Raw genomic sequence first — 14,955 nt, 5'->3', positions numbered from 1 at the left:
GCTGGGGAAGGGTATGGTGTTGCTTATTCTAACTGGTAAAGAGAATATTCAATTTTTTTTTTTTTTCAATTGACTGAATTTGGCGACACGAAAATTGAAAAAAAAAAGAGAGAGAGAGAGAAAGCTAAATGCGGCACAGATGGCACAAAAATTATGTCCAACACCGTACCCGTAAGTTAAAATAAAGTCAGGGTAGACAAAGACCAAAAGGTGTATATATTTATGTGATATGATGATACTAACCACCTCTAACTAATGACATGACATATTTCTTGCTGATCCTGCTTCACCAGATGCGCTATTTCCCCAAATAAAGTTACCTAAACCCGCACCCACGGCTATGGCCAACATGTACCAACCATTGTAAGTCATAAACACCAACATCAACCAAAATGAATAAAGTACTTGAAAACCATAGAATACTCCTCTTTTCAATTTGAATTTACGTTCTTGTACTGCAGTTGGAGAATTAGAAGCAGCCAATGTTGCCAATTCATTTCGTTCCCAACGACTGAACCAAGCTTTGAATAATTCATAGAATGCACCTAATAAAGTAATGGCAATTAAAGTGACAACAAATCCAGTTGGTGTTTTAACATGCCACCATTTGAAAACAATACATGAATTTTTCCAATCCCAAGTGAATATCATCTAGATCGTTAGTACGTGAGCTGTTATTATGGGATTATAGACAGACAAAAAAAAGATTTCCACATACATTCATTGAACATCTATCATCATCCATACCTGGCATAGAGTGGTCCATGCCTTCGTGAGACATTGAGATTTGCATATCAGCGTGTTGAGAGTGGTCCATATGTCTGTAGGTATGTGGTTCTTTTAATAGTAGTTTTTTTTTTATCTCATTATCTGTTCATTATTTTTTTTGGAAGACTTTTTCGCGCCTTTATGTATGAGGACAGAAAAGTAGAACACAAAGCTTTTTGATTTTTTAACGACAGAATAGATCTACCCTAAAACAGTTATGGCAAAATTAACTCAATATTAGATTCTAAAAGATAAGCTTCAAGAAAATTTGCTCATATTGTAGATATATTCTACAGGACAATCATTTATGTTTTATAATCACAATGGAATCAAGGAGAAAACAAAAAAAAAATAGACTAAACGGGTGTAGAAAAAGGCATGAATGTTACAAGATGATACAAGAAGTTCATACCCCTGACAAACTGTATAATTAAATTCTAACCTTGCATTTATCAATGGTTAATTGATCTCGATCTTTATAGTCTAGAAGTAAACCCTGCTCAACTAACTTTCACAAAATCCCATTATAAACGATTTATCCAACAAAGAAACAAAGAAAGAAAAGTAAAATTTTAATCCCAAATTTGATTTCCCCAGATTTTATGGTTTTGGTGATCGGGGAATAAGAAACTAATTCAGTTTGAGATATTTCATATGGTCCATGGGTATTAGCACCTTAAAGACCAATCACTGACTCACACTGAATGACATACTGTGATTTCTTTTTTGATTTGAGTTTGAGTTGCAATGGGTATGGATTAAGAAAAAGAAATGACTGCTCTGTGTAAAGTTGATATAATAATAATAATACAACTGATTAAAAGTAATGGAAATAATCCATGACTATAGAACAGGGTAATGTAGGAACATATAACTCATCGAATGATACACTCTCATTGTATAATAAACCTCCCGCGTTTCTTTTTTAATAAGGAAGAACTGTATTGTCCTCAATTCAATTCCCGCGCGAAATAAAAAAACTGTAGTTCAACAGGCGAGAAAGGGCTTTGGAAAATCTGAGATGAGTGTGTGCGCGACAATTATCCATTTTCAAATTCCGATTTCTTCCATATAATATATAAAAACCCACAATTGGCTCCTTTTTTTTTTCTTTCTTTCTTTCTAGTCCGATTCTTTTTTTTTTTTTAAATATACTTAATTTAAACTCCACAACTTATCAATACTTCTAATTTCAAAAATGAAGATTTTATCTAAAGAAGAAAAGGATGCTCATATTTCCCATATCCTTGCAGAAGGTACTAAAGGTTTAGTCTACGGTGGTATTCTTTCCGTTGGTATTTTCCAATATTTGAAACATAAACAACCAGCAAGATTTGCTACTTTTAATCCAAGTATTAAGGCTGCCATTATTGCTATGCCAACCATTTCAGTGGCAGCTTTCTATGCTGATCAAGGGTCTGTTGAATTCGATAGAAAAATGCATCAATCAGATTATACCGAATCCAAATACTTGGAAGAATATCGAGAATGGAATAAATTGTCATTAAGTGATAAATGTTTCACAGTATTAAATGACCACAAATATAAGATCATCATTGGTGCATGGGCTGGTTCTTTGTATGGTTCTTGGGTCTTGGTCAACAGAGACAAAATCATGACTACTGCTCAAAAAGCTGTTCAAGCAAGAATGTACGCCCAAGGTATTACTATCATCTTGTTATTAGGTACTATTTTGTTAGCCATGAAAGAAGAAGAAATTAACAAAAAGAAACCAAAGCCAATTCCAGAATGGAAAAAGATTATCATGGAAAAAGAAGCTGAAGACAAGCGTTTGTTGGAAGAAGTCAAACTTGCCAAAGAAAAAGCACAAGCTGCTCCTGTCCAAATTTCAGAAAACACCCATAGCCAATAATTGTAATAGACTGATAATTTCAAAATTGTAAATATATATATATATTCCCTCGCTTTATATTACATCTATAGTATTTATTATTACTATCTTCATTTCATGACAAATACATAAATTTTTAATGCTACGAATTTAACTATGGTGTGCGTGTAGTTCAAACAAATCAGTAGAATTAAGAAGAAGGAAGAAAAAAAAAAAAATTTAAAAATTTTTTTCTACTTTTTTTTTCATTGTACACTCTTTACACATACTCTCTCTTTATTCAATACAACTTAATAGCAGTCATGGCTCCTAAATCAAAGAAACAGACTGCTTCTCAGTCCAAGTCAAAGAAACTGAAGGATTTAATTGATGAAAGATTTCAAGCAATTGTCTTAACTGACTCTTTTGAAACAAGATTCATGCCATTAACTGCAGTACATCCAAGATGTCTTTTACCATTGGCAAATGTACCATTAATTGAATATACTTTGGAATTTTTAGCCACTTCAGGAGTTAATGAAGTATTTCTTATGTGTTCAGCACATGCAGACCAAGTTCAAGAATATATTGAAAATTCTAAATGGGTCAGTTCTCATTCTCCATTCACTGTTACTACAGTAATGTCTGTTGAATCAAGATCTGTTGGTGATGCCATGAGAGATTTGGATAATCGAGGATTAATTACAGGAGATTTCTTATTAGTTTCTGGTGATGTTGTAACAAATATAGATTTTAACAAAGTTATGCAATTCCATAAACAAAAGAAGGCTCAAGATAAGGATCATATTCTCACCATGGTTTTAAATCAAGCATCTCCATTGCATAGAACTAGATCACAAGTCGACCCAGCAACATTTGTATTGGATAAAGAAACCAACAGATGTTTCTACTATCAAAGAATCCCACCAGTTGATGGTAAGAAAACTAGCATCAGTATGGATCCAGAACTTTTGGAAGACATCACCGGTGATATTATGATTAGAAACGATTTGATTGATTGTCACGTTGATATTTGTTCACCTCATGTTCCACAAATTTTCCAGGAAAATTTTGATTACCAATATTTAAGAAGTGATTTTGTTAAAGGTGTTTTGACTTCTGATTTATTAAAGAAAACAATTTACGCATATATTAGCAAAGAAAGCTCTGAATACGCAGCCAGAGTCGAGAGTTGGGGTACATATGATGCTGTCTCTCAAGATATCTTAGCCAGATGGTGTTATCCATTGGTTCTTGATTCAAATCTTGTGGATGGAAGCTCATACTCTTATGAACTAAATAACATCTACAAAGAAGACAAGATTGTATTGGCACAATCCTGTAAGATTGGTAACTCAACTTCAATTGGTAGAAACTCCAAGGTTGGTGAAGCTACATCTATTAAAAAATCAGTTGTTGGTAGAAATTGTACCATTGGAGATAATGTGATTATTGAAAATTCATATATTTGGGACAATGCTGTTATTAAGGATAATTGTGTTTTGAACTATACCATTGTTGCTGCTGATGCCATCATTGGAAAGAATGTAACATTATCTTCTGGATCCGTTATTGGATTCAATGTGGTTATTGGTGATGATAAGATCATTCCAAACAACGTGAAAATAGCCGAGAATCCAATTGTTGCTTGTGATGCATTCGATGGCAATTTTGGTGATGATAGTGATAGTGATAGTGACGAAGAAGAAGGTACTGCCGGTAAATCGCAAATCCCTTCATTAGCCGTTAAAGATGTTGATTTGGTTGGAGAAGATGGTAAAGGATATGTTTATGAATCAGATGTTGAAAGTGATAGTTATGAAGACGAATCTATCGGTGGTGATAACTATTCAGGTATAATTTACCAAATGAAGACCTTGAACTTTTCAGACGAATCCATTGCTTCAGTTACAAACAAGAGAACAAAGTCGAGCAAACATAAACGTAGACATTCAACCAACTCAATGGTTAGTGAAAGTGGAGCCGGTCCATTTGACAGTGAATTTGAAGAAGATGAAGAAGAAGATTTTGCTAAAGAAGGTTACGCAACTGTTAACCGTGCAATTGAAAACAATCATGATATAGATACTGCATTGCTAGAATTGAACACTTTAAGAATGTCGATGAATGTCACTTACCACGAAGTTAGAAGTGTTACCACAGAAGCTTTGATAAATAAAATAGTTGATTTCATAGCCACTGATACATTAAAACCACAAGAAGCAGCTACCAAGATATTTAACAGATGGGGATCCATGTTTAAAAGACAAGTTTTCAGTCCAGAAGAAGAAATTGATTTATTGAACATTTTAGAAAGCAAGATCAGCGTATTGGATAAGTCGTATAATCAAGTCATTTTGTTTCTTGCCGTAAAGACCTTGTACGACTTGGATGTGGTTGAAGAAGACAATATTTTGGCATGGTGGAATCAAGGAGAAGATTCAGAAGTTAGAACTTTAACAACCAAATTTATCACATGGTTGGAGGAAGCTGATGAGGAGGAAAGTGACGATGATGAAGACGATAGTGAATAGATCAATAGATAGGAGATGTCTTTAATAATAATAGTAATAATAATAGTAAATAACAAGTAACTGTCAAGCTGTCATTATGTGTCTCTCTCTGTGGTTGTAATAACACAATTTTTAAAAAAAACGGCTTTTACAGCCACACGCCATTTTTTTAATTTTTTGCTTTCTATGTTTTAATTTTTACATACGGGTCCTCATCGTTTAGCAGAATCGTATTACGTAATGAGGACGAAAAAAAAAATCACATGCAAATTTAAACACAAATTTTACTACAGAAACAGAGAAGGATGTATTAATCAACTGTCGTATCGTAAGGCTGATGATGTTGATGATGATGATACATGTGTTTGATATCTGCTGTTGATATGGGCGCAGTTCTCATGATTGATTGATTGATCGATCGATCGTTTGTCTTTCATACCAGAAGGATAATAGGGGCGAGGATGGGTCATGATTAAAGTATAATTGAATAAGTACATAATTGGGAAGTATACGATGGTATGATGTGTGAGTGTGTGTGTGTAGAAGCCATTTCTCTCTGAGCCAATGAAACGTATGGGAATTGTGTACGAATAGGGCTCTGATTGTTGATTGTATATGCAACGGTAAACATGCTTTTACTGTACATGATAAACACTAAAAGACCAGCAAAGGAAAGGACCCATATTGACAACAACGTCTTTCTGTTAAAGTGCGTGTCTCGTCGTTCCCTGTTTATACGAAGCGAAGAGACAGAGAGTCCGCGTGCGCGTGTTACGGAGAGAGCAAAAAAAAAAAAAAGAAATATGGCATCGTTTTGTTACGTTTAATGCGACCACACACAATGAAGTTAAAAATAATGCACCCACTATAATACAATACATAATCAACCTGATTTTTTTTTTTTCTTCTTTCCATCTTGTTTATTCATAAGGTGATTTGAAAAAATAAAAAAAATTTCTCTTTTAATTATATGAATATTCATTTTGGTGATATCTAAGACCATTAAAGAATATAAATAGGGACCTATTTCCAGCCTCTTCTATCATCATTTCCCTTATTGCTTTTTCTTTTTTTTTTTTTTTTTTGAATTTTTCATTATTTTAAACAAAGAATAACACAACTTTCAACAAGTCCCCCTCCTTCCCTGTTCCTGGTTATTACTAGACTTTTTTTTTTTATTTTTTGTTCAACAGAAGTAATTCCCTTTTCCTAGTTTATTATTAGAATCAAGTCACTATGACAACTTCCACTCATTATGATGCTATTGTTATTGGGGCCGGTGTCATCGGTCCAACCATCGCTACTGCCTTAGCCAGACAAGGTCGTAAAGTATTGATTTTGGAAAGAGATTGGTCCAAGCCAGATAGAATTGTTGGTGAATTGATGCAACCAGCAGGTATTAAAGCCTTGAGAGAATTAGGTATGGTTAAATCCATTAATAATATCAGAGCTGTTAATTGTACTGGTTATTATATTAAATATCACAATGAAACTGTTACTATCCCATACCCATTGAAAAAAGATGCCAACATCACTAATCCTATGAAACCAGTTCCTGATGTTGTTGATGGAGAAAATGATAAAGTTGATAGTGATTCTACCCTTGATATCGATGCTTGGGATAAAGATGAAAGAGTTCGTGGTGTTGCTTTCCACCATGGTGATTTCCTTATGAATTTGAGACAAATTTGTCGTGATGAACCAAATGTTACTGCTGTTGAAGCAACCGTTACTAAAGTCTTGCGTGATCCATTTGATCCAAATATTGTTATTGGTGTTCAAGCTAAAGAAAAAGACGAAGTTGTTGAATACCATGCCAAATTAGTCATCAGTTGTGATGGTATCTATTCCAAATTCAGAAAAGAATTGAGTCAAGATAATGTTCCTACTATTGGTTCTTATTTCATTGGGTTATATTTAAAAGATGCAGTTTTACCAATGGAAGGAAAAGGTCATGTCTTATTGGGAGACCATTCCCCAGTTTTGATTTATCCTGTTTCTCCAAATGAAACTCGTGTCTTGTGTGCTTTTGCTTCCACAAAACCACCATCATCTGCTAATGATGAAGTTTACACATATTTAAGAGACCAAGTCTTGCCAATTGTTCCAAAGGAAACACTTCCAGCATTCAAAGTTGCATTAGAAGAAAGAAAATTCAGAATCATGCCAAATCAATACCTTTCTGCCATGAAACAAGGCAGTGAAAACCATCTTGGGTTTATCTTATTGGGTGACTCTTTGAACATGAGACATCCTTTGACTGGTGGTGGTATGACTGTTGGTTTGAATGATAGTGTATTGTTGGCCAAATTATTACATCCTAAATATGTTCCGGATTTGGGTGATCACCAATTAATTGCTCAAAGAATGAAGGTTTTCCATAGAAAGAGAAAGAATTTGGATGCTGTTATTAATACTTTATCCATTGCATTATATTCATTATTTGCTGCTGATAAAAAATCATTAAAGATTTTACAAAATGGTTGTTTCAGATATTTTGAAAGAGGTGGTGAATGTGTTAATGGACCAATTGGGTTATTATGTGGTATGTTACCATTCCCAATGTTGTTGTTTAACCATTTCTTTAGTGTTGCATTTTATGCAATTTATATTAATTTTGTGAACAGAGGATTGGCTGGATTTCCAATTGCATTAGTTGAAGCTTTTGATGCATTATTTACTGCCGTTATCGTATTTACCCCATACTTGTGGAAAGAAATAGTGCAATAGATTATACTTTTCTACTTCTACTTCTTGACTTTTATACACATTCAATATATATATATATATGTAATTATAGGCAATAGAGTTGATTTTATGTAATAGAGTTGGATTATATGCAACATCTTGACACAATGTCGCCTCAATTAAACAGTCACAAAGAAGAAACACTTAAATTCATCATTCATTGATCAACAAAAAATATCAATAGACTTCTACTTACTTGAAAATAAAATAAACACAGATAAAATAAAAAAAAAAAAATGATAATAATAAATGTAAAAATATCAAGTAAGCTTTGCTGTTAATAATAATTATAATTTTTTTTAAGAACAAAAAGTATCAAACTCTTTTGCTTTTGTTAAAAAGTATGCACAATTATTTAGAATTGTCCAAGACGTATCTACCCAAGATCTTACCTTCTTCCATCAATTTGTAGACTTCTGGTAATTCACTCAAACCAACAATCTTGATTGGACATTTGATCAAACCTCTTGAGAAGAAATCAACAGCTTCAGCGGTATCTTTTCTGTTACCGACATAAGAACCTTTGATTTGGATAGATTTAACAACAGAATCAAAGACTGGAGCAGAAACTTTAGATCCAGCTGGTAACCCGACCAAAACAACTTTACCTAAAGTTCTAACGTAATCAACAGATTGATTAATGGCTTTTTCAGAGATAGAAACATTGATAGCACCATGTGGACCACCATCAGTAGCCTTTTTAACAGCAGCAACAATATCTTTATCTTTAAGGAAATCAATGAAAACTTCAGCACCCAAAGATTTAACAAATTCACCTTTATCATCACCACCATCAATGGCAACAACTCTGTAACCCATGGCTTTAGCGTATTGAACAGCCAAAGAACCCAAACCACCAGCGGCACCAGAAATAGCAACCCATTGACCTGGTTGTAAATCAGCGGTTTTCAAAGCTTTATAAACAGTGACACCAGCACATAAAATTGGAGCAACATTAGCTAAATCAGTACCAGCTGGAATTCTAGCAGCTTGAACAGCATCAGCAGTAGCATATTGTTGGAAAGAACCATCATGGGTGTAACCAGACAAATCAGCTTCAGCACAATTTGGTTCAGCACCTTGTTGACAATATTCACAATTCATACAAGAACCATTCAACCATTTAATACCAGCAAAATCACCAACTTTCCAACCTTTAACATTGTCACCCATGGCAACAACAACACCAGCACCTTCATGACCACCAACCAATGGTAATTTGGTGTCCAATGGCCAATCACCTTTCCAGGCGTGTAAATCAGTGTGACAAACACCAGAGTATTTAACATTGATTAACAATTCATTTGGTTTTGGCTTTGGAACTGGAATATCTTTGTATTCTAATTTACCACCGTTGGTTTCAAAGATAACAGCTTTTTGAGTAGTTGGAATAGACATTTTTAATAATAATAATAAAAAAAAGATTTGAAGTTAATTGAGGATTCGAAGTTGTTTGTTTGTTATAAATAAATAAATCTCTGAAAGGATTGATCTATCTTGTTGATTTGTAATAATAAAAGAAAGAAAGAAAGAAAGAATAAAAATAAATAAATAAAAAAGATTCAGTTGAAGTAGGATTAAGGGGGGCTATTTATATTCCAATGGGATTTTCAATTGTCTCCTCTTCTTTATTGTTAGGGTGATAAGCAAAACAATTTTCTCGGAGTATAGAAGGCCAAGAGAGTGACGGTCAAAAAATAAAATAAAAATAAAATAATAAAATTGTTTCTTATTCGAATCCATTTTCCACTCAACAAAACAATGAAGAGTAAAAATACACATAAGGAATTAGATGCAAAAAGGGGGATTTTTTTTTTGAGTAATTCGATGAAGTGGGGCGTAATTTGTGAATTGTTTTTTTGAGGTGTTTAGTGTTTAATGTATTTAGTGTTTAATGTATTATGCAGTGTTAATTATTAAAAATTGTTTCTCCGCATAAAATAATAATACTCATACTCATAATCATACTCATAATCTTAATCTTAGAAGAAGAAGCAGGAATTGAAACGTGTAAGCTTTTTCATTCAATAACTCAATTGAATTATTGTTACAATTTGTTTAATTGACACCGAAGTTTCTGCTGTATAAGGGTAGAGGGGATGTACAAGTACGATATAGTTACAATTCATTTTTTTATACTTTTTTTGCAGACAAAAAACATGTGGGTTCCAAAAATAAAAGTGTGTACGTATGTATGTATGTATGTATGTAGGTATGAGTTTGTGTGTGTGTGTGGGCGGGTAGTGATCAACGTAAAATTTCACTGGAGAAAAATTTGCTCGTAAGTTGAAATATTTCCGTTACATTTCCTTTTTGATTTTTGGGTAGAACCAATCAGGTGATTAGAACTTTGGAAAAAAGAAAAAAAGAAAAATCACTTCACCTATTCAACAAATACTAATTTGTGACGATCATGAGCCAATGAGAAACCAGAATGTGAAGTCCGCCTATTGTTGTCTGTTCGGTATTTGGTGATCTTGCTACCGCTCTTAAAGTGTTCTAAATACCGTGCGTGCACAAACCGTTTCTTAAAGCCCTTGAGTTCCTTGGAATCCAGTTGAGAATACCCCACTCTTCAACAAAATACTTCTCACAAAATGGAAACTTATAACCAGACATCATTGATCAAAAAGAATATGATGAATCAATGAATACCGAATAGGTTTGAAACATCATCATCGGAGTTTAACTGAATTTTTGAAATGTGGAGAGAAAAAGACAAACCCAACATCCATCTGACATGACATTGAAATATCTATTGTCCCAACTCGCTCTCTATTTTTTATTATTATTACTAAATTCCCCCACATAAATATACTGAAGAAAACAGTATGATGTGTATTAAGGATCTAACAACAATGTCCTACATAACTAATTACCGATTTGAATACTCTGTAAAAATCAGTATGGATATTGACGTCCCTGAATAAGAAAAAAAAAATAAAAGAATAGGAGAGAACTAAAAAACAAAAAAGCAAAAAAAAAAAAAAAATCAAATCCATTATCAATATACAAATTGTTTTGGATCCCATTTTTCATTTTGAATAAATTCAATTAAAGATTTAGAACCTGTTTGTAATAAAGGATGGCCACTAACAATCACTAGAAATTTTTCTAATCCTTGTCTTCTTTTTTCAATATTCAAATCATTAAATTTATTCAGATTTAAATAAATCTTTCCTGGCAATGAAGGTATTATTACACGAGTTGTTTCATTTTCTAATATCTTTTTAAATGCAACAAAATCACTATATCTTCTTCTAACTTTACTATTTCTCTTTTTAAATGCTGGAATGTTTGTTCTACAAACAATCTCATAATCTGTAAATAAATTCAGTCCATATCCATGAGTTAAAGGATTTCGTACTTCAATTTCAAGAAAATTTTCTGGTTCTCCATAAATCTCATTAAATGATTGTGTTTTATGTTTTGATGATGATGATGATGATGTATTGATAACATCACTGATTGGTTGAAATGGTTTTGACATTTGTATAAGATACGAAAGTTATGCTAATGATAGTATCTAATATCGGATGGTATCGGTTAATAATCATTCAGAAAATTTTAAATTTTATCAACCACCACGCTCTCTCTCTCTCTCTCTTGATAGTAAAACTTTCATTATGCTGGTCATAAAAAAAAAAAAAAAAATTGAATCAAATTGTCATGATGTGCACGACTCTTTTTTTATTTTATACTAGAAGTCCTAGAACAGATAACTATAGTACGTGTAAGTATACTCCTCTATGAAGTATACTCTTGTAGTTGTGAGACAAATAGAAGGATAAAATTGAGAAGTGATACGTTTTTATTTGAATGAAATGGGTGCTTGTCTTGTTTTATAGACATATTCCCGTAGATATTTCATACAAGTCAAATGATAATAAATTGTTAAAAAGACAAACTAATAACCGTGTTTATATTATATTATATATATATATATATATATAGTTTTCTTGCTCGAGCAATGAATAAAGAATTAAATAGAATGGAAGGATAACACAATGCAAATATAAATCAAAACATTAAATCCAAATTTAAGTAAAGAATTGATGGTTGGTATCTGGAGCATTAGCTAATTTGTTACTACTTTCAACCCAAACATGTGGCCATCCAAAGAAAATTGCAATACCAGTGGCCCAAGTAGCAAAATGTGGGATACGACGAACAAAATATTTGTATTGTGGAACAATTTTGAATTGTTGTGATAATCTAATAGCAGTTGGAGTCATTATTGAATAGTTATAATAAAGTGAACGAGACAAGCAAATGTGATAGATGATAGATATAAAAAGAGAAACAATCTAAAAAAAATATAAATCTAAATATAAAAGATAGAAAATCCGATATTATTACTCTCTATTTATACTAAAGTAAATAGAGGAAAAACCCAAAAAACTTCAAACTCCCTCTCCCCTCCATATAACTATTTAGATTAAATTTAATTGGATAAAGACAATCTCTTGTCGCAAAAAAAAAATAAAAATAAAATGTGACTATGAATTCAAAACTTCGACACCGAGACTTTACGGAGTTATTCTGCATCTTGTTGTGTGAATCAGCAGATTTCTGTAATGTTAATTGCATAGAAAATATGTGTGTGAGAGAGTGGGTGCAAAAAAAAAAAAGGGAGAACATGTGTTTTCGCATGTCTAATGGGTTGATTTCACGCAAATGTGGTACGATTTTTTTTTTCTCTCTCTCGAATTGTCTGTTGAATTCCAAAAAAATGAAAAAAGGAAAAATTCTATTTTGGTCTGTAATGCCCCTACAGCCTATCCTCTTTCTCTCGACAACCCCACATGTCGATCATGTTTATGTAGAATACTGCGAGAGAGTTCGAAAATACTTTAACCGTTTATTGATGGTGCAGTCTTGTTGGATTCAATTATTCTCTGTACATATTCGGGGTTTGTCAAATCTCGTGTAAAATTGTGACACACACTTTTTTTTTCTTCTTTTCAAAGTCCATGGCAACACTTGGGACACGCACTAATTAACAATGTGTTCCATTGGAGACATGTCAGGTGATCAAAAATGAAAATCCCCGTTAACTACCGTGTTCTCCATCCTAAACTTTCCGATAGTCAAAATTAAAACATAAAACATAATACTAATTTTTTTACTATATGATAAAAAACAAACTCCCCTATACAAATCTAATATAAATAATATAAATAATATATATATATATATGATATAATAAAATGAATCAAAAAAGAAACTAAATCAATTTAACCAAATAATAATAAACAAAAAACCCATCATGATTGTTTTTCCTTTGCCATCAATTCTTGTTGAACATCAAAAGTGTTGGTGTTAATGTCACCATCTTTCACCACAGCAACTCTCATAGTTGCAAGCAAGTTATGAGCAGCATTGGAATGAGCATAGACAGCACCACTGAAGGCCTTGGTGGCATCTTTACCTAAAGAAGCTCTAACAACGGCTTGACCACCTGGATGTTCTTTGATGAATGCTTTGACATTGTGAATAATACCGGAAATGATAATCAAACCTTCCAGTTTAGCTCTTTCATTGAATTCTTCTCTAGTCCATACTGGCAATTCATCAACTTTAGAACCCCAGTTCAACTTGTTTCTCATTCTGTCTAATTTCTTTTGTTGTTGTTGCAACAAACCTTGTTCAATGGCGTTTTGAGAAAATTTCTTCAAGTTCCAGGCCAAACCAACTTTAGACATCATATAGATGGTAACTTTGGTTGGGTCGTATTGGTACCATTTCAAAGCGTTTCTGTAATCACTTGGGAATTCATGATGGAAATTGTGGTAACCTTCACCAAAAGTAACAAAAGCAGTCAAGACATGGTCACGTGGAGTTCTTCTGTCATCAAATGGTTGGACACCGATCCAATGGGCCAAGGAGTTGACACAGAAAGTAGCTTGTTGGGTAAAGAAAGATTTCAAGATACCAGCGTAGATGAAACCACCCCAGTAATCACCCCAGAATAAACCAGCAACCAATGATGGGAAGATAAAAGCAGCAAAAACCATAATTAACAAATAGTGTCTGTGTTGGAAAGTAACGACCCAGTCGGCAACCAAATCAGAAATATCAGCTCTAGCTCTGTTCTTTGGATGAGCCTTGGTTAACATCCAACCCATGTGGGAGAACCAGAAACCTCTTCTGGCATCGTATGGGTCTCTTGAAGTATCGGTGTATCTGTGGTGGATTCTGTGAGAGTGACCCCACCATTTGATAGAACCTTCAATGGCACTGGCACCGAAAAAGGCAAAGAATAATCTGGCTGGCAAAGCAGCATCATAAGATTTATGGGACCATAAACGATGGTAACCGGCGGTGATAGAAACACCAGCAAAAACATACATGACAAAAGCCAAAACCAAAGTCTTGATTGGTGGTGGGTAGTAGAAAGCATTGTACAAACCATAAGCTGGAATGAAGACAACCAAAATCATATTAAGCCAATTGATTTTTTGGGTGAAGTTACTCAAAGTCCAAGGTTCTTCTGAAATATGTTTTTTGTTGGCATATTTAGCCTTTTCTCTAGCATCCTTTTCGGCTAATGATTCCATGGAATCCTTAGTGATATCTTCGGCAGAGACCTTGACCAAGTCGGCAGTACCCATTAATTTACCACCCAAACCTGCGGCCACAACTCTTGGGATTTTCTTGTTTGTCCCAGCGGCAATGGCGTTCAATTTGGTGATGTCGACGATCTCAACTTGTTCTTCGATTGTAGTAGTCATCTTTCTATAACTCCTTGAATTGATCTATTGAGGTAAAGGGGAGAAGAATATATATATATAAATATATCTAACAAAAAAAGAATGAGATAATAGATAAAGAAAGGAAAAAGAATATACAATAAAATAAGAATAAAAAAATCTAAGAGAATTACTTTAATCTTTATATATTATCTAACAATTATACTACAGCTACCAATAATATAATGAAAGGAGATTTTCACATAGAAGAATAAGAAAATTTCTTTTTTTTTTAATTTTAACGCTGCTGCCAAATACCCAAAAAAAACTTTTGTTGAGTGCTAACAAAAGTACTCTATGCAGGACACGGGCATGCTTATTCATTTTCACCCGTTTGTTGGTA

At 33.3% G+C, this 14,955-nt stretch overlaps 8 protein-coding genes across 8 annotated transcripts; 4 read left to right on the top strand and 4 right to left on the bottom strand. All coding sequences in view use genetic code 12, as the record gives it.

The window, feature by feature from the left end:
- Positions 1–252: 252 nt before the first annotated feature.
- Positions 253–651, bottom strand: CTR2 (low-affinity Cu transporter; the record flags this gene model as incomplete). Its single annotated transcript, XM_002551142.1, has 1 exon — positions 253–651. One exon carries the CDS (start codon positions 649–651, stop codon positions 253–255), a length of 399 nt encoding a protein of 132 aa, XP_002551188.1.
- A 1,315-nt stretch (positions 652–1,966) lies between these two features.
- CTRG_05485 (uncharacterized protein) lies at positions 1,967–2,641 on the top strand (the record flags this gene model as incomplete). Its single annotated transcript, XM_002551141.1, has 1 exon — positions 1,967–2,641. The coding sequence occupies one exon, from the start codon at positions 1,967–1,969 to the stop codon at positions 2,639–2,641; it is 675 nt and encodes a 224-aa protein (XP_002551187.1).
- Positions 2,642–2,922: 281 nt separating this feature from the next.
- Positions 2,923–5,133, top strand: GCD6 (translation initiation factor eIF2B catalytic subunit epsilon; the record flags this gene model as incomplete). The annotated part of the gene is made up of 1 exon (XM_002551140.1): positions 2,923–5,133. The coding sequence occupies one exon, from the start codon at positions 2,923–2,925 to the stop codon at positions 5,131–5,133; it is 2,211 nt and encodes a 736-aa protein (XP_002551186.1).
- A 1,215-nt stretch (positions 5,134–6,348) lies between these two features.
- ERG1 (squalene monooxygenase) lies at positions 6,349–7,842 on the top strand (the record flags this gene model as incomplete). Its single annotated transcript, XM_002551139.1, has 1 exon — positions 6,349–7,842. One exon carries the CDS (start codon positions 6,349–6,351, stop codon positions 7,840–7,842), a length of 1,494 nt encoding a protein of 497 aa, XP_002551185.1.
- A 369-nt stretch (positions 7,843–8,211) lies between these two features.
- On the bottom strand, positions 8,212–9,258 carry ADH2 (alcohol dehydrogenase; the record flags this gene model as incomplete). The annotated part of the gene is made up of 1 exon (XM_002551138.1): positions 8,212–9,258. The coding sequence occupies one exon, from the start codon at positions 9,256–9,258 to the stop codon at positions 8,212–8,214; it is 1,047 nt and encodes a 348-aa protein (XP_002551184.1).
- Positions 9,259–10,864: 1,606 nt separating this feature from the next.
- CTRG_05481 (uncharacterized protein) lies at positions 10,865–11,350 on the bottom strand (the record flags this gene model as incomplete). The annotated part of the gene is made up of 1 exon (XM_002551137.1): positions 10,865–11,350. One exon carries the CDS (start codon positions 11,348–11,350, stop codon positions 10,865–10,867), a length of 486 nt encoding a protein of 161 aa, XP_002551183.1.
- A 1,011-nt stretch (positions 11,351–12,361) lies between these two features.
- CTRG_05480 (uncharacterized protein) lies at positions 12,362–12,793 on the top strand (the record flags this gene model as incomplete). Its single annotated transcript, XM_002551136.1, has 1 exon — positions 12,362–12,793. The coding sequence occupies one exon, from the start codon at positions 12,362–12,364 to the stop codon at positions 12,791–12,793; it is 432 nt and encodes a 143-aa protein (XP_002551182.1).
- A 334-nt stretch (positions 12,794–13,127) lies between these two features.
- On the bottom strand, positions 13,128–14,594 carry OLE1 (stearoyl-CoA 9-desaturase; the record flags this gene model as incomplete). Its single annotated transcript, XM_002551135.1, has 1 exon — positions 13,128–14,594. The coding sequence occupies one exon, from the start codon at positions 14,592–14,594 to the stop codon at positions 13,128–13,130; it is 1,467 nt and encodes a 488-aa protein (XP_002551181.1).
- Positions 14,595–14,955: the final 361 nt, after the last annotated feature.

Source organism: Candida tropicalis, assembly GCF_000006335.3.
Source record: "Candida tropicalis MYA-3404 genomic scaffold supercont3.8, whole genome shotgun sequence".
Taxonomy (NCBI): Eukaryota; Fungi; Ascomycota; class Pichiomycetes; order Serinales; family Debaryomycetaceae; genus Candida; species Candida tropicalis.
The sequence above is the reverse complement of the archived record's forward strand: the minus strand, read 5'-3'. Positions and strand labels throughout refer to the sequence as shown.